Genomic DNA, 18545 nt, shown 5'->3' with positions numbered 1-18545 from the left:
CAATGTGTGGTTTTCTTGGAGTACATATACACACAATGTTGTAGATGCTGCCATGTAACAATGATCACCAATATAAACATTTATTTTGGAGTACACCTGTAATTTCATTGGTGTAGGGAATTCCTGATGAGAAAGTGCCCTCTACCACTGCTGGTTGGGAGTTGTTCTCCAACTGAGTCTCAAGAGCATTGTCAGGAGCACCAAGGGGTTCAATGACTTGGCCAGGGTCACAGAGCCTGTTTGTGTGAAATGTGGAACTTGAAGCCAAGCACTCTTGCTTCTGAGGTTGGGACTCTAACATATATACAAGATAAACATTTCTACAGTCCTGGAAAGTCTGTAAAGTATTTTATATATATTCTCATGCTTGAGCCTCACAAGGGGGCTAGAAGGTTATGTACTACAGAACTCTCACCTCAAGTTTAGAAAGGAATAAACTGAGGCTGCGGGAGGTTGAGTGATCACACAGATCCTAAGGGTTAGAATCCAAATCTTCTTGATTCTAAGTCTAGCTTTCCATCCACCATGATATAATTTTTTTCAAACAATCAACAAATAATTATTAAGCACTTACTACATGCCAGGTACCATGCGAGGCACTGGGCATACAAATAGAAAAAAGTGAGTCTCTATCCTTAAAGGGTTTATTGGGAGCTGATAACACATTCAGTAAATAAAAAGTAACTGGGAGGGGGGACTGGGAAGAGCTGAATAAAAAGTGGTGGAATCAGTTACATCCTGTTGAAGGACACAGAATTTGGGTAGAGCCTTGAAGGGATCTAGGGGTTCCAAGTGGGAGACGTGAAGAGCAATTCAGCCTTGAGGCAGCCCTGTTCAAAGGCCAAGAGATTGGATGTGGAATGCTGGGCTGAGGGCACAGAGTAAGAAGGTCAATTTGCCTAGAACTGGGGTGAAGGTTTGGGAGAGAGAGACAGAGACAGAGACAGAGAGAGAAAAGAGAGAGACACACACAGGTAACCAGCCTGGAAATATAGGTTGGAGCTGCACTGTGAAAAGTCTGAAATGCCAAACAGGCATTTCTATTTTACACTGGGGTGCGGGTTGGGTTGGGTGTTGAGAAGTGGACACTAATCAGCTGAGAGAGGAAGATAAATGAGAGCCCAGGTATCAAGGATGGTGGGTGGGTGTTTCACACCCAAGAGAGGACAAGTTTTGAGCCATCAGAAGCTTTACCTTCATCACTGCCTCGGTGTGCTCCAGAAGCCAGCCAACCAAAGCATGGCCTGACTCGTGAAATGCCACAATCCTCAGCTCTTCCTTGGACAGAATCTTGCTTTTTTTGGCAGTACCTAGGGAAGCACGAAAGATTTTAGATGTCATGCAAAAGTAGAAGTCCTAGCAATAAATCCCTAGGCAAAATCTGCCAGGCACCATCCTTGCTCATAAGCCCTACTATTTCTGCCATGTGTAATCTAACAAGTGAAGTACCCATTATTCAATTTCTCTGGCCATGTCTTGCCCTTCCAGACTAATCATCCACAACTTCTGCCCACTTAAAAAAAAGACAAAATAGGGCAAGACTGTAGTTAGAAACATTTTCTTATTCTAACTTTTACATTATTTAATATGTTATCAAAAGGCTTCCTTTGCCAATGATACATTTTGAGGAACAGATCTAGAACTTACATAATGGTAAGGATTGTAGGGATCATTAAGTCCTAATTCCTTCTTTTTACCCATACAGAGTCTGTGGTTGACAGACATGAAGTGATTTGTCCCAGGTCCCCAGGTTGGCCCCAGGTGCAGGCCTGCACAAAAACCTAGCCCCTTGGGCTGCAAGACCTGCTCTCCTTCCATTCATTACATCATACTGCCTAAGAGGCTCAACAACTTCCCAGAGAAGAACATGATATTTTTCAAATACATTTTAAAATCTCCTTTAAGATATCCAGAGTGAAAGCAGATGAGATTTAAGTTCAGAATAGTTGATTATCACACTGCTTACATATCTCTATTGGATATTTTAAGAAGTGCCCATTAGGGTTGGGTTTGAAAGAATTTATAGCATTATAATATAACTTGGCATTTGGAAGTAACAGATGGAAAGCACACTTCTTTTCAAATATGGGTCACAGTTTCAGATTAGATTTAATTATACGTAGCACATAAGTATGTGATGATTTATGAACTTCCATCATGAAAAAGTTTGCTCTGGGCCTATAACACAAAAACAACGTTTGTGGAAAAAAAATTCAATTATAAGAGTTTTTAAAATAGAGGGGGAAATGTCTCAGAAGCTCCTCCAACTTAAGTGCATGGATGTAGAAGAAAAGAGCATGGGCGAAGAATCAGAAAATAGAGACGCTACTTCTTGGCCCTGTGTATGACTTTGGGCAGGTAACTGCATGACCTTAATTTCTTCATCCAAAAACAGTGGAATACTACTTGTCACTCCAGTTACCTTATAAACTATTATACCAAATATGATAACAAATGCAAAAGCATTTTGAAAACTGTGAAGCATGAATTATAAAAAAGAGAAAATACTCTCCATTTGCAGAAAAAGAACTACAGAGTCTGAATGCAGATCGAAGTGTGTCATTTGTTCTTTCTCTCTTTATTTTTAGTTTGTTCTATCTTGTGGTTTCTCCCATTGGCTCCAGTTCTTTGTAACAATATGACTAACGTGAAAATAGGTTTAATATGAATGTAGATATAAAGTCTCTATCAAATTATACACCATCTGGGAATAGGGAGAGGGGAGAGATGGGGAGAAAATTTGGAATTCAAAATCTTACGTAAGTTAATGTTGAAAACTAAAAATAAATTAATTAATTTATAAATTTAAAAAAAACCCATCAAACATGATACAGATTTAAGGTAGCATTAATGTTATTTTGAACTAATATGGTAAACCTAGTTCTCAACTTTGATCATTTTGTTCCTCTGGATGCACAGGAAAAAAACAAAACTGTCTTCTAAATAAAGCAGCCATCATCACCTTCTGCTGTCCCCCTTTCTCCTTTCAGGAAAGCACAGCATCAGCAGTCAGACGTCAGTCCTGTACTTTGGGAGGCCTCACAGAGTCTTCATTATAAGGCACCAGAGGTTCATCTTCTTTGTTTGGTTTAGTTTTTGTTTGGAATTAGGGATTTCACTGGCAGAGAAAAGGGGAAAACCTTCCACTACTGATGCAGGTCAGTAACTGTCATGGTAGGGAAATCTTTGGCACTGAAAGATTAAGGGAGGGGTGCCAAGGTCATGAAGCTCATATCTGGAAGAAGGGGAATAGGAAAGCAGGTCACCCAGAATGAGGTGGGACCTCCGTCAACTATACTTTAAAAAAAATTCACCTTAGGTCAAACAAACCCCTTCCTACTGTTAACAAGAACTTTTCCATCTTTTTTCATAAATTCTGTTTGATTTCCCAGTCGAATTGCGTTTACTGCTATGTCCTTTGTTAAAAATTAAAATCAAGTCAAATAGGAATTTTGAAGAGATGTTTCTTAACGTGGATTTTCTACAAGATGAAAGTTCTATAGGGATATTTAACATAAGCCTTGGCTGAATGTCCCTTCTTTGACTGAAGGTGACTCCTCGGAGCAAAGCAAGTCCCAAAATTAACAACAGCAACAAAAGTAAATTAGCATTCTCAATATGAATTAGATCTACCTCTGCAGTCAGAAGATTACAAGTTAACAATAAGAGAGAGAGGTAACAATTTAAAAACTCCATCTTGACAATCTGTACAGATTTTTTAAAGAGGAGATGACAGTATTAAGAGATATTTCCTTAAGGTACTAACCCCAAAACCTTACTGTTGTTCTTATTTGAATTTACTTCGTTAAAGAAGTTGAATACTTTCTACTGACTTACAAATAACTATCCTGTGTTTTAGTCTATAGATGACTACTGATTCCCTTAATGGAAAGAAACACCCCAATGGCTAGTCCAAAAACAATTAAATATTTATTAAGTGCCTCCTATGTGTTAAGTCAATGAGGATACAAAGAACAGAGGAAACAATCTCTGCCTTCAAGGGGCTTGCAAAGGTATGATGTCATACACAAATAAGTAAAATAAAAGGTAGTTTCAGGAAGGACAGAATCCTAGCAATTGGGGAGAAGCAGGGCAGGCTATAAGGCTACCTGATCTAAACCTTGAAGAACATTAATGGTTTTGAGAGGCAGCGGTGAAAAGAAGAGTTTATTTCAAGGTTGACAAATTAGGGCCAAATCTAGTCCTTCTGTTTAAATACAATAAAATGTTATTTTAAAAATATGAAAATCATTCATGGCTGGGGGTGGGGTGGGGGAGAGGGCAATCTGGCACTTATTTTGCCGGCTTCTCTTCTAATATCAAATTTCTTGCTTTTTTATTTGTTCTACTGTTTGCTGTTCATGTCTATTCAAACCCTAAATGACTCCCACCATCCACCTTCTCTGCCCCTACTCATGTTGCTCAACTAGGTACAAGCTGTACAACCATAATTGGGTTCCAAAAAACTTAATTATTATCTAACCTTGACCTCTACACACACTTTCTCAGTGACCTCATTAGCTTCCATGAGTTTTCAATTATCACCTCTATACTTTAGACCTCGTTAATGTATTCCTGACTGTACACATTTGATTTCTACATTGTCAACTCCCTACTGGACATCTTAACCTGGATATTCTTTAGACATCTCAAAGTCAATATGCCCAAAAGAGAATTCATTATATTTCCCCCAAACCCACCCCTCTTCTGAACTTCCCTGTTACTTAGGATACCATCATCCTCCTAATCACTCAGGCTCACAACTCCAGCATTAATCTCATCTCCTCACTCGTCCCATATACCCAATCATTGCAAAATCTTGTAATTTCTATCACTACAACGCCTCTCACATACATTCTGTTCTCACAACCACCATCCTGGTTCAGGCCTTCATCATCTCTCACATATAATGTTACAACACTGCCTAGCTGGTCTCCTATCTTTTCCTATTCTAATCTATCCTTCACAGAGCCTTACACTGATTTTCCTAAAGTCTAAGTCTGACTCTTATCACCTCCCCCCTACTCAATAAACTCCGCAAGTTCCCCATTACCTCTGTTTTGGCATTTTACATTAGCAATCTTCGGACTGTGAGTTATTAAGCATTTACTCTGCTTTTAGCTCTGGGAATACAAATCAAGACAACAAACAGCCCCTGCTCCCACCTTACTCATCACTGCTTTCAGGCCTTCGTGTTTTGCATGATGACACTCTGTTTCCTGTGTCCAGGCTTTTGCACTGGCTAACCCCCACTGGCTGTTCCCCACACTCTTTTCTCATCCCGTAGAATCAATCTCTGGTTTCCTTTGAGACTTGACGCAAACTACCTTCTGAATGAAGTCTTTTCTGGTCCCTTTTCCTCATAGTTAACTTCCATGTGCACTGTGTGTTTTGTATGTGACAGGGCTGAATTGGAATGTAGTCCATGAAGCTCATTTGTAGATAGATCTACAGTGAGCCTTCCCACTGTCTGAGTGTGCATGGAGATCTCCTGGCAACTTCCAGGCAAACATCTGGTTCAAAAATGAAGCCTCTTAACCTATGATGGTAGGACAGGGGTGGTGCACTGTACCAACTAAAAAGAGAAACAGCTTCCTTTCTGTCTTTCCTGTGAACTGTTCTCACATGGAAGCCAACACATGTACTGACTTAGGTGAACTTGAGGCTGCTGCTTCTACATTGTGTTCCTCCTTTGAGTGTAGGTGACTGAAGAGGGATCAAGAGATGGATATCCCAATAGATCTAATGATTGTCAGGATTATTGTTTTAAGCTAACCATGCCATCTGTCCAGCCCAATCAGAAAGTATCATTTGCTTAGAGAGACCACCCACCAGACTGCACCTGGTCTGTTCATTCATAGGTTCAGAGCTAAGAGGAAACCTTTAGTAAGTTAGGGAAGAGGACAAGCAGTTATCTGTGTTGTTATACATATCTATATATGCTATTTCCTCTATTAGGATGTAAACTCTTTGAGGATAGGACTGTTCCTTTTTTGTTTTTGAATCTCTAGTGCCTTGTACAGTGCTCATCACATAGTAAGCATTCAATAAATACTTTCTGATTGGTCAAAGAGTTCATGAAGGAATGGCCTGAAACAAGGCTGTAAAGGTAGGCTGACAGTCAGTCTGGGATGGGCTTTAAAATACCAGCTGAGGAGTTTGTGGCTAACCAATGCAGGTTTTTGAAGAAGGCAAACACGTGGTCAGGCTTTAGGAATATTATTTTGACCGTGATGTGGAGACAGACTGGAGAATGGAAAGCCTGAAAACAGGATGAACAATCAGGAAAAAGAGTAATGCTGTTACTGTACGAGTAATAAAAGTAAATGGGAGGAAATGAGGGCCTTGAACTAGGGCAGTGACCATGTGGATGGAAAGAAGGGGACAAATGTCAAAGATGCTATAGAGAAAGAGTCAATGAGATCAGAAAAAACTAGATATGGGGGTTATAAGAAGGGAAGATTAAAGGATGATTAGAAGCTTACTAACCTGGGTAGCTAGGAAGACAGTGGTACCCACAACAGAAATAGGGAAATTTACAAAGGAATAGGTTGGGATAAGAGAGGGGTAGAAAGAGAAGAAGAAATAATCAATTCTATATCAGACTGGTTGTATTTGAGAGGCCAATCTCAGATATGAGTAATAGGCAACTGATGGCAGCAAATAATCCAAATGGCAGAGAATCCAAAAATAATGTTTTAGAATGTCTCTTATTACTTACTTTTTCAGTTATGACATATGCATTCACAATACTTTAACTAAGATAATAAAGATACATTGTGAAGAATTCACAGATTGATGAACTCTTAGTGTCAGAAGGGTCCTGTGAAATTATTAGTCAAATTCAGATGCATGAAAACTAACTTAAAGCAGCATCTTTTTAAAAATATCTAGTGATAAAGTTACCTATTATATCACGAAACATCCATTTCCATTTTCTGACAACTCTAATGGTTAGAACCTTTTTCTTTACAATGTTTGCAATCTAATCCATCAGTCCTTATAAGTCTTTGGAAATCCCATGTGATAAGAGTAATTTCTCTAACACATTAAAGTTGCTCAAATATTGGAAGGGAATAATCAGTCTCTCCCAGATCTATACTTCCTTCAATCAATCTTCATATGGCATGGTTTTGAATTCCCTCCCCATCCTGGTTCCTCTAGTCTGTATGCATTCCAGATTAACAATGACCATCTGAAAACGTAACAACCAGAAATGAACATCTTATTCAAAAGTGCAGTTTAACCACTGGAGAACAGAATGGAAATAATGCCTCCCTTGTTCTGGACACTACACTTTTATTAATGTAGTTTGGCTTCTGAGGCTAACCACTTCCAGTTCCTTCAATTTCTCTTCACACTAGACACCAGTTCCCTCCCTATCCTAGTTGTTCTCTTTTGCACATACTCCTCCTAACAGAAGACCTCATTCTCATAATCTACTAAGAAAAGGAAGGCCGATTGCTGTGAGCTCTCTCTTCTTCCCCTCTACTCGAAATCATGCACTACATCCTACTCCCTATCCTATCCTTTATTCCAGACTCTGAACAAATGAAAAGTCTTTTTTTAATTAAGCAGAACACTTTGCTAAGTGCTGAGGATACACAGAGTAAGGTGGTCCCTGCTCTCAAGGACCTAACATTCTGGTATTCTGGGGAGGATGGGGACACTGCTATTCCTGGGGCTTAGGGGCTTACCAGCTAAAGATGACTTATACCCCCTTATACCCTTCTCACCCTCTCTGGTCATTTCTAGCATGTTGCCCCTACACTCACTCCAAGTGATACCAGTACATTCACTGCTGTCTATAAACACCCCCTGGTCTCCTCCATCCTTAAAAACCCCTCACTTGACACTAAATCCCCTAAAGCAATCTTTCATAGCTCTTCTTCTTTTCTCAGCCTAGTTACTAAAAAAAGCTATTAACATTTGTTGCTTACATTTACTCTCCTCTCACTTATTTCTTAACCCCCTTTAATCTGGCTCATCATGCAAATGAAACTGCTCTCTCTAGAGTCACCAACAATTTCTGAACTGACACATCTTATGGCCTTTCTCAACCCTCATCATTAGTGACCTCTATGCAGCATCTGACACTGTTGATCACTCTCTCCTCCTGGTTACTCTCTCCTTTCTTGGTTTGGAGGACACTACAAACTTCCTTCTCCTCCTATAGTCTAGCCAGTTCTTCTCAGGCTCCTCTGCTGGGTTTTCATTCATGTCTAGTCCCTTAAACTGTGGATATACCCCAATGCTCTGTCTTGGGCCTCATTCATTTCTCTTCCAACAATTCGTTTTTGGTGATCTCATTAGCTCCCATGGGTTCAATGAGCTACTCTATGGAAATGATCCCCAAATGTCCATGAGCATCACTAGCCTCTCTCCTGAATTCTAGTTCCACATCACCAACTGCTTACTGAATTTTTCAAACCACATATCCTACAGGAATTTCTAATTCAACCCAAAACCAAACTCATCATCTATTCCCTATACCCCTCCCCTCTTCTGAACTTCCCTATTTCTGTCAAGGGCACTACCACTATTCTTTCAAACACTCATATTTATACAACTGTAGTCAACTCTGACTCTTCATTCTTCTGTCACCCCATATATTCCAACAGCTATCTTTTGCATCTCTACATTTCCCTACACTCACATGGCAGTCCAACTAGATCAGGCTTTCATCACTTGTCCTGTGAGCTACTGAAATAGCCTCCTAATTCTTCTCTCTTTCTCAGGTCTCTCCTTTTGCCAATCCATTCTCCACACAGCTGCCAAAGTGATATTGCTAAATCACACGTAAGGTTATGTCACTACTCTACTCAATATGCTCCCCATTTCCATCAAGAATAAAATAGAAACTCTTCTGTTTGATATTTAAAGCCCTTCATGATAGGGCATCAGCCTTCCTTTGCAATTTGTCCAACTCCCTTTCATGCACTCTGCCATCTGGCCAAATGGCCTTCTTCACCTCTTAGTGCCTTTGCACAGGCTGTCTCTATACATGACTCCCTTCTCTCTTTGACCTTTCAGAGTGCATCCTTTCTTTTCAAGTTCATCTCAAGTGGCATCTTCCACAGAAGAAAGCCTTTCCTAACTCTCCCAGGGGCCAGTGCCTCTCCCCCAACTAAATTATCTTGTATTTCTTTCATATATATTTACATGTGGATGTGTCCCTGACAGGTCAGAAGCCAAGGACTGTCATAGTTCTTGGCACTAAAAAATGTACTTAATAAATGTTTGTCACTTGACTTCAGAGAAATTAAAGTTGTTTTATTTATCTTACCTTGTTCCCTAACTTCCCTTTTCTTCTCAAACCATATAAAGTCCAAGCCTAAAATGAGCTGATTTCAATTTCTATATGTCTAGGAGGGGCAATGAAATATTTTTATTTAACTGACCTCCCATTTTACAGGTTCATTTATTCAATGAGTATTTCAATAAATATTGTATACTATTTTTATTTTTATTACCTGATAAGAGAAAATACACAATCACTGTTAAGAATGGAAAAGAAACAATTTTACAGAAGAAAAGAGTCTCTGTACCTGCAATTACTCGCTCTACAGCATATTCAAAATTAAACGTATCAATTGATTTGTGTCCTTCTCTTGCAGCATGCAGGGCAGCCTCGTTACATATATTTGCAATGTCAGCTCCTATTGGTAAAAAGTTTGACATTTAATATGTTTAGTAATAAACTAGAAGAAATGTAGAGAATTCCATTACAATATTTATGTGGTAAAACATAGGGATCAGGAATGACAAATCCTGAGGCTTCCTCAACAGAAGCTATACTCGGAATAATTTGTACACTGCTTGGATATAACATCATTTCATAGAGATACAGTGGTAGCGCTCGAGTTAGAGTCAAAAGACCTGAGTTCAAATCTGCCCTCAGACTTTACTAGTTGTAGGTTCCCTAGGAAAGTCTTCTAATTACTCTGCTTCAGTTTATCCATCTGTAAAATGTAGATAATTAATAGCACCTACCTTGCAAGGTTGTTATGAGAAGTAAAGTACCTCATAAATGCTAGCTATTACATAAAATTGTTGGTTAAGAAATAAAAGGCATTGACAGATAAGATTCTATGGAATATCACATAAGATCTCTTCCTCCTCTGAAAGTCTAAAGTAGCACTTCGTTTGTATCTCGTTATGTCACTAACAATGACATCATCCTTTATACCATCATTGTTTACGTACCTATCTTAGTTAGCTTATTCTATTATACAAAATTCCTTGTGGGCAAGGACTATGTTGTCTTCACTCTTCTATAATATTTGCTAAAAAAAAAATAATAAACTATCTGGCCCTACAGGACAAAAGAGAAGACGGAGACAAGGGCAGAGAGGGATGATAGAAGAGAGAGCAGATTGGTCACAGGGGCAATTAGAATGCTTGGTGTTTGGGGGGGGAGGGGATAAAAGGGGAGAAAATTTGTAACCCAAAATTTTGTGAAAATGAATGTTAAAAGTTAAATTAAAAAATAATAATAATAATAAATCTGTTAATTGGATAAAGAACCAAAGAGACAGGGTATATATACTGATTAAATAAATGTTATGAGGCTGGCAATATCAGCCTATAAAATTTAGAGCTTTTAGACTCCTCGCAAATAAACTAAGAAAAAAACCTTCAGTGACAATGTTTATGTCTACTAAATTAAAACTAGTATAGAAGGAAACTCTCAATGAAAACCCAGGGGTCAGATATAAAAGGAATGAGTAAATTGTAATGAATCACTAGGACAGAAGATAAAATCTGGATTCAGAAAGAGAAATTTGGAGTGGGCACTTTTGTGACTGGCAGAATGGGTTGGGATATTACTAGAATTGCAAAACCAACGTCTTTCCACAGAGCAATGTGAACATATGGCTTGAATTTGTGGGTAAAGGTTCCAAAATAAAAAGTAGAGCCAGTGTACCTTAAGGCCTGATAAAGCAAGAAACCAAGGAAGGAAATTCCAAGTCTTATATGTGCAAACAGACCCTGCAAAGCCCTAGAGAGAACACCACAGTAGAGTAGCTCAGGGATAGGAATACTGCTGCAGACACTAAGTTCCTTATTCAGGATTTGATCTACCCTAAGTGGGTGGTCTAAATACATAGTGAAATACTACTCTGTTCATTTTTCCCTTGGCTGGGAAAATGGCTGTTATTTATTTATAGCTTATTGACTTAACTTATCTTTCACCTGCCCTACAATGCAAAACTTATTCTCAACTGAGGCCTTCTCTGAATTGTTTCCTTCTATGTACAGAAACACACAACGATGCACAGTTCTACATTTACTACAAAATAGTAGATACCTACGAAGCTGAAAGAACCTCAAATAATCCTGACACCTGCCTGAGGTAAAACTGAATTGTCCATCTCCACTGGCCTTAAGAGAGACGACAAATAAATTCAATACAGCTATAAGGAGAAATCTTTGAGAAAATTCACTAAACTTCATACTTTAACTTAGCAATCTCACTATGGGCATATGCCTAAAGAAAGTCCTCTGTATAACTAAAGATTCATAATGACACCAAGGTAACAGATAAGTGGAAACTAAGGGGGTGCTCATCCATTGTAGCATGGCTAAACAAGCTGATAGAAAAATGCAATGAAAAACCACTATACTGTAAGAAAGGAATGAATAATTTAAAGAAATATGGGAAGACTTGTACAAAGTGATACAGAGTGACACAAGCAGAACCAAAAGAGAAACAACAGCTATAATAACATAAATAATAACAGGAGTAAAGGCAGTCAAATTCTGATGCATTACACTGAACAATCCCAGTCCTCAAGAGCTAATAAGAAAATACATACAGAGGTGAGGATCACAGATGTGGGACAGGCAGCTAGTCTGTTTATTAATGGAAACGTTTAGTGGTAGGGGTGAAAGGCAACAACAGAACTAAAAGGGAAGGGACTCTACTCTAGGGATATATAAAGTAGCATTAAAAGAGATTCATGTAACTTTAAAATAAAAAAAAAAAGATCCAAGTACCGCACCAGAGACACAAAACATTCCAAAAGACAAATGAACTCCCATACCACTAAACCCAGGTGTGAGCTCTGCCAGACGCTGGGAATAAAAACTACCAGTCTGGGTCAGCTTCAGACTCTTCAGATGCTGTTCAAATATTTCTCTTCTTTCCTGTCATAACACAAAAGGAGAGACCAATATTTAGGGGAGGGGAGGCACAAACAGACCAGAGAGTTGGGTTGGGGGAGGTGCCTGTGGGATACATGTACAGCAGCCAATGTGGAAGCCACATGTCTAAGGAACGGCAGTGGCTTGGGCCACCCCCAGGAAGGGCCACAAGAGGGAAGTGCACCTCTACTCTCAGAAGATTCACCCACCTTCCCCGCCAAACAGAGGCTTGGTCACAGCTCTGCTTCCAAATACGGCCCCGATACGTGGGGGTTTACCATGAGTCACTAGCTTGCTTTCCCAAGCTTATCTCTAAGTGTGACATTAACCACCTCTAACTTTGATTCTGCTCAAGGGGCCCTCCCTTGGTCCCCACCACCCCTCCGACTCTTCCTTTTGCTCCCACAGGACCAAATCACCACACCAGACTTGAGTTCCTGTTCCTGGAAGTGCTGCTACAAAGACCCTCTTCTACCAGCTGAGGCTATGTCCAACCTTAAGCTGGGAGGTGGAGGAGGGGTGGCAAGCAGCCAAGGAGTGAATGACTCAGCTGGTCCAGGAGGTCCTGATTAAAACACTCAGAGCTCAGTTGCCAGGGCTTTTTTCCCTTCCTCCTTCAGGGGCAGCTGCACAGTTCAGGCTTTCAGTGCCAGATAGTATCAGGCATTTAAGGTATTTAAAATGAAAACTCTGAGGATGTCTACAAAGCTGCAGATGGAAGGAAGAGATGCCATGCGAGAAGAATGGGATTCTTTTACTTTTCCTCTCTGGATTTGATTTCAGAGAATTTGCTATAAAACTCAATCCAGGCAAGCAAATTCAACCCCAGATGCTCAGGGAGAAAGAGGAAAAACAACAGTGGACGAACAAAAACAAGTTGCAAAACCAAAGAGAAAGCAGCCAGCCAAATAAAGTCTGGACAGATAAGAGTAAAGGAAATTCACTCGCTCCATCTGCACTGGAGGAATGTTCTAAACAAGGGCCATCCCTGTGGGGGCAGCGCTAGCTGTGGAGCAAGTTTAGGCAGCTCTTCATTTCATGGGAGAGGAGGCCAAAAAGCTTCACTCAACGACTATTTCCATCACAAAAGGACAACCCGACCCTCTCGGCCCTGGGAACAAGGAACCAGCCAAGTGATCCCTCTCTTCCGGCTACTTAATATTCCTCATTGCCCCCTTCCATTAATTGATAAGGGCCTTTGGCACACAGGAGGGCTTTAATTTTCACAAGCTTAAGAATGTAGCCATTCACTCTAAAAGGCCTTGCAAATTAGCCTGATGAAATCTAACTTGTGTTTCTTACCTGTAATGTAGGGAGATCAATAAAAATATGTCGGTCAAGTCTCCCTGGTCTCATCAACGCATTATCCAAAATATCAGCGCGATTGGTAGAAGCCAACACTATGACATGATCTGTAGTTCCCATTCCTGAAGATAAGAGCAGAAGAGAAATTATTTTAAATTGTTGTTACCTTTTGTTTTTATATCATCATTATTTAAAAATATATATTTCCTTCCTCCCCTATCTAGAAAGCCATCCCTGGTAACAAGAAATAAAAAAGAGAAAACGATTTTTTTTCTTAAAATGAGTGTAAAGCAGTGTATAAAGGTTTGTTTTCTGCTGAAGCTGAACTGCTGCTCTACAGAGCTAGGCAGTTATTTTCTAGAGAGGTCTAATGGAGAGAGAATGATACACTCAGCGAGCTTCCTAAACAGAGCTCCATAAACACTACTAGTACATGATCCCTAATACCCTTCATCCAAAACAATTCTGACAAACAAGAATTCACCCATTTTCACCCACAGAAAGCTGGAGAGAATCACCTAAGGTAACATTGTGTCAGAAGCGTAACCACAAATCTAAGCCAGGAAACCACTTCACTGGGTCCTGCTCTAAGTCCTAGACATCACTCCGTGGAGGGATTTAAGTTGCCTGTAAATGCTCAACAAGAGAAAGCTAGTTTTACTGCACTGTTGAACCTAAGGATCTATGGAGTATTTTCCTCTATCCTGGTTCGATGGTTTTCTGTTGCCTAAAGTGACTTTTTATTTGCAACATCTGCAATATTTTATTACATTTCGTCTGATAGTAATGGTTTTTCAGGCACAGGGTTTCTTAAAAAAGAACTGCTGAAAGGGAGTTCATGGAAAAATCACTGAGTACTACCTAAAATGCTAAAAAAAGAAAAAATCCTGTCTTTTTAGACTTTAAGCTCAGCTGATGCTTCAAAAAAAAAAAAAAATCAAGCTTTAAAATTACCTATCAGGCCACTACTGCACCAGAGAGAAAGAAGCTCACATTACAGAGGTAATTAAACAAACAAACCCAGCTATCTTCAAGCATATTTCTGCCACTCAACAGATGGATGTCAACAAAACTCAATTCTGCTTTCTCACTAGCAGCCAAACTGGAAGCTGCAAGGTCTATAGCTGCCTTCCAAGCTCAGAGCTCTAGCTGGTTCACGTGCTCATGTCGGATGAGTCACAGGCCTGCAGATTCCAAGCACTAGCACTGCAGAAACAAGAGATTCTCACGAAGAGGGGCTGATCATCCTCTGAGAGTGGCTGTGCCTCGACATAAGCAATAGAATAGGGTGGCTTATTCCCAAAAGTGCTTCCATCTTGGATCACAATCCCTCCCGAATTCTAAATAATCTATTCCAAGAGATGAAACCTCAGTACTGTTTGGTCCGACACCCAAGGACAAAGGAGAAGGATGTCAGTCACAAGAGACTTAAAAGGCTTTATTTATACTGAAAGATTACAAAGTGCTCAGTACATTATCATCTTAATGGTACAAAAATAAATGCTTGTAGCTCTGATCAAAAAGCCGTATCTTAATTAAAATAAGTATGACTTAAATAAACAAAAACAGAAGCCCCAGACAGGGTATACATATCTCTTACTTCAGCCACCATGTTCCACTCCTAAGGCAGAATGTCAATTTGAGTGAAACACTGATCCAGGAAATCAAAAGATAACAGCGATGGGAGAACCCTGAGAGATTCCTATCAGTTCATTTCCCTGTCCTCTAGGTGGGGCCTATAACTATCAGACAGCTAGGAATCTAGTCTACTTTAACATACCTCTGGGAATGAAGATTCCATCATTTTCCCTCAGGAAGCTAGGCCAGTATTTATCTTAGGTTTCTGAAATGCTTCTCCTCTAAAGAGGTCAAACCAGTGAGCACAGAATTTTTAAAATATATCATTTCAATAAGTAGCCAAGACTTTGAAAATAAAGTCACAGTTGGTACAAAGGAAAACATGGCCACAGGAGAAAGAACACTGACCTCACAGCTGGAAGACCACAATTATAATTCTGTTTCCTCCAATTATTAGTTGTGTGATTCTTGGGCAAGCCATATAACTTCAGTGAGCCTCAGTTTTATTATCTGTAATATGGGGATAATGATACATGTTCTACTTGTCTCCCTGGATAATTAAGAAGATCAAATGAGAACGTATGTGAAGATGCTTTGGGAACAACAAAGCCATGCAATTATATATCATGCTTAAGGCAGAACAGTAAAAATATACAGAAAACTTCCAAAGTTATATGAGTGAGGAATAAATAATTTCAAAAAAGACTTATAAAATCACTGAAGCCTTCTCCCACTGAAGTCGCTTTCTCCCAATAGTGAGTTCTTCCAGGGAGGGCCTAGACCAATGCATACTTTATTACCAGGATTTTGCCAACATTCACCCCATCTACCTCAATCCCCTGCAGTACTTCCACTTCCCACACCCCAGTTTTCCATTCCCTTTCATGTGCTGCTTTATGGCATTATAACATAAGCTTGTTATGTTGAGAACAGGACTGTCTTTTTATTTGTCTATACATTCTCAAATGCCAGGGCTGAATTTTTAGGTATTAAAGCAAACCAGATTCAATCGAGCACAGGGCCTAGCATAGTCATCAATTAAAAAATGCTTGCTGACTCTCTTCATTGTGAGAGGAATGTTTTCAATGTTGCACAAAGTGGGAGGAAGATCCTTTAATGTGTGACCTCTCCTTCAAAGCAAAACTGCTGCTGGGAGTTTAACCTGCACTACATGTGTATTCCTAATGCCATGTTTTCTAGGTTTTTCCCCTTTTCTTTCATATTCCACAAGTCATACGTGGAGAAATGCAGTCATGTTGAAAGTTTCCCAAGAGATGTAGGGAACATTTCAGAGGCTATTTTTGGCCTGGGTTTGAGTAAGGCCTAGTCTACCCAGCTCTCTCTCAAATGAACCACCATAATTGACAGAGGCTATTAGAAATATGAACCTACTCTGAGTCCCTCTGAAAAACAAAGGTAATGCCAGGGATGGCTGTTTAAATATTAGAGCAAATCAGATCCTAGTCTAGAGCTACTTTCCCTGACCTAAGCTCAAGGGTTGAGCTGGAAATGAATAACTGAGTTAAGCACTGGGCTTTACGTCAGTCAGAGAAATTCTCACCTCTGTTACAGAGGCACCTCCAAATAGCAACCAGGAGCAGATTTTTTCCTCATCCAATTCAGACCCTGGAACATTACACACCTCTAGGGGTGAGCCAGAAAAGTTTGCATAATGTGAAATCATTCTGACACACTCATTTGTCACTTTGAAGGAATGGAGACTAACACCTGAGACTACGTTTCAAAAACTTGTAGTAAAATTACAAATCTTTGAAAAAAAGCACAGAGGATATAATGCAGACTTCTCTATTACTGAAGTGCAAAAGAGCAAGCAGTTATGGTAGCGGCTACGGAAATGCCTACAGATTATGCCTGGGTAAATGGTGACCAACGTAGAAATCACTTATGAGAGACAGATGTATGTAAATAAGTACCAGAGCTAAGAAACCTACTTCAGTTAAAAACACCATCACAACAACAAAATCCCCAAATTTTAATTACAGGGTTAAGAAGGTACAGAAAGGGATTTTTAAAATAAGAAACTGCCTAGCTGAGTAACAAAAATGGAACAATTTTGCCTTCTCCACTGTAATGGAGAAGGAAAACAAACTAAGCCTGATTTTTATGCACAAGGATTTTCTCATTTTACTTAAGAACCTGGAATGTTATTTAAGTTTCCAAACAGACCAAGGTCATGTGGTACAACTATTCTTGGAATTCCATGTCAAAGTTGACAAATCCCCAATCTGCAAGCATCCTTGTTTATGTCCATATCCAGCAGATCTGACCATGGAAGAAACAGACTTGCTGACAGATCTTTAAAAACAGTCAGCCTGCTTCCAAATATTTAACAGCACTTTCACCAGTTCTGCCAAGAAGCCCTGTATCAAAGACATGGTGAACTTGACATGAGCTTAGCAAACAGTACCATGGTACCATCCCTGTGGGGTGCATTTTCAATTTATATTAACTTTTACTCACACAACATAAATGATGCCTTTAACCCTGAACTTTCTGACACTTAGACTGGAGAGCTAATGCTAATTTGGCAAGGCTGGTCTAGATTCATTTATTACTCTGGGAGAGATTTCTTTGTAAAAAACTTATACTGGTCCTTCTAAGAATTTCCCCTAAGTGAAACTCAAGGCCACATCTGTTCCATTATTCTTTTTCTCTATCACAGGAGTAGTATCTTTGCATCTTCATAAATTAAAAGTTGAAAGGAATTGTAGAGGTCTAATCCAATATTGTCATCTTGCAGAACTGAGAAGACCCAGAAAAGGGGATGAATAGCCCCTCGTTCAGACATCTGGGGTTCATGAGTCAAGTTTTTACATCCAAGTCCCAGTACAGTGTTCCTTCTCCTCCCTCTATTCAATGTGTACAAAACTGAATTCACCATTACTCTCCCCCGAACCACTCTTACTTAGAACTTCACTATTCTTGTCATGGGTACCACCATTTTTCCAGGTAGCCAGATTTATAATCTTGGTGTCATCCTTGACTGTCCACTCTTTCTCATTTCTTATGTCCAATAAGATGCAATCAAATGTAATTTTGTATATAATTATTTATGTAAATTTCTTCTCAGAAAAAAATGACAATTCCTTCAGGGCAGGAGCTATCTTATTTTTGTCTTTTGTATTCTTCCCCCTAAAAAAGTGACCCAAGTTTCCATCAACAATATGGACAATTCTTGTTCGGCTGAACTCTGTCCCAAAGGGAATCTGTCTTCTGAAGCACTAAAAGTAATCTGTGTGGAGGGAGGTGTATTACTACCCAGCCTTACAGGAAAAACAAACAAAAAGGCCAAATGAATAATTTCCTTCATGTTTTAGGGAGCTACATTTGAAGTAAACTAGGATAGGTAAAATTAGAGCTGTCCAGGGCTCACAATGTTACCACAGAAGCAGCTAAAACCCAACCTCTGCCTTAGCCCAAGGACCTAATTTGGTCAATTCACCTTTTGGAGACGGTCAATAAGAGGATAAGACAAATAAGGGAAAGGCAAAATA

The 18545-nt window shown here is 39.5% G+C and overlaps 1 protein-coding gene across 1 annotated transcript in view; it reads right to left on the bottom strand.

Moving 5' to 3' along the window:
* SPG7 (SPG7 matrix AAA peptidase subunit, paraplegin) overlaps positions 1 to 18545 on the bottom strand; it is an 81976-nt gene that overhangs the window by 11689 nt on the left and 51742 nt on the right. Inside the window, exons 10-13 of the mRNA XM_072636588.1 lie at positions 13450 to 13574; positions 12048 to 12150; positions 9549 to 9659; positions 1195 to 1310 (exon numbers count right to left, since the gene is read on the bottom strand). Of these exons, the coding sequence (XP_072492689.1) occupies positions 1195 to 1310; positions 9549 to 9659; positions 12048 to 12150; positions 13450 to 13574 (455 nt within the window). The remainder of the gene's footprint in view (positions 1 to 1194; positions 1311 to 9548; positions 9660 to 12047; positions 12151 to 13449; positions 13575 to 18545) is intronic.

Source organism: Notamacropus eugenii, chromosome 1 (genome assembly GCF_028372415.1).
Source record: "Notamacropus eugenii isolate mMacEug1 chromosome 1, mMacEug1.pri_v2, whole genome shotgun sequence".
Classification (NCBI taxonomy): domain Eukaryota; kingdom Metazoa; phylum Chordata; class Mammalia; order Diprotodontia; family Macropodidae; genus Notamacropus; species Notamacropus eugenii.
This window is presented reverse-complemented; position numbering and strand designations above follow the sequence as displayed.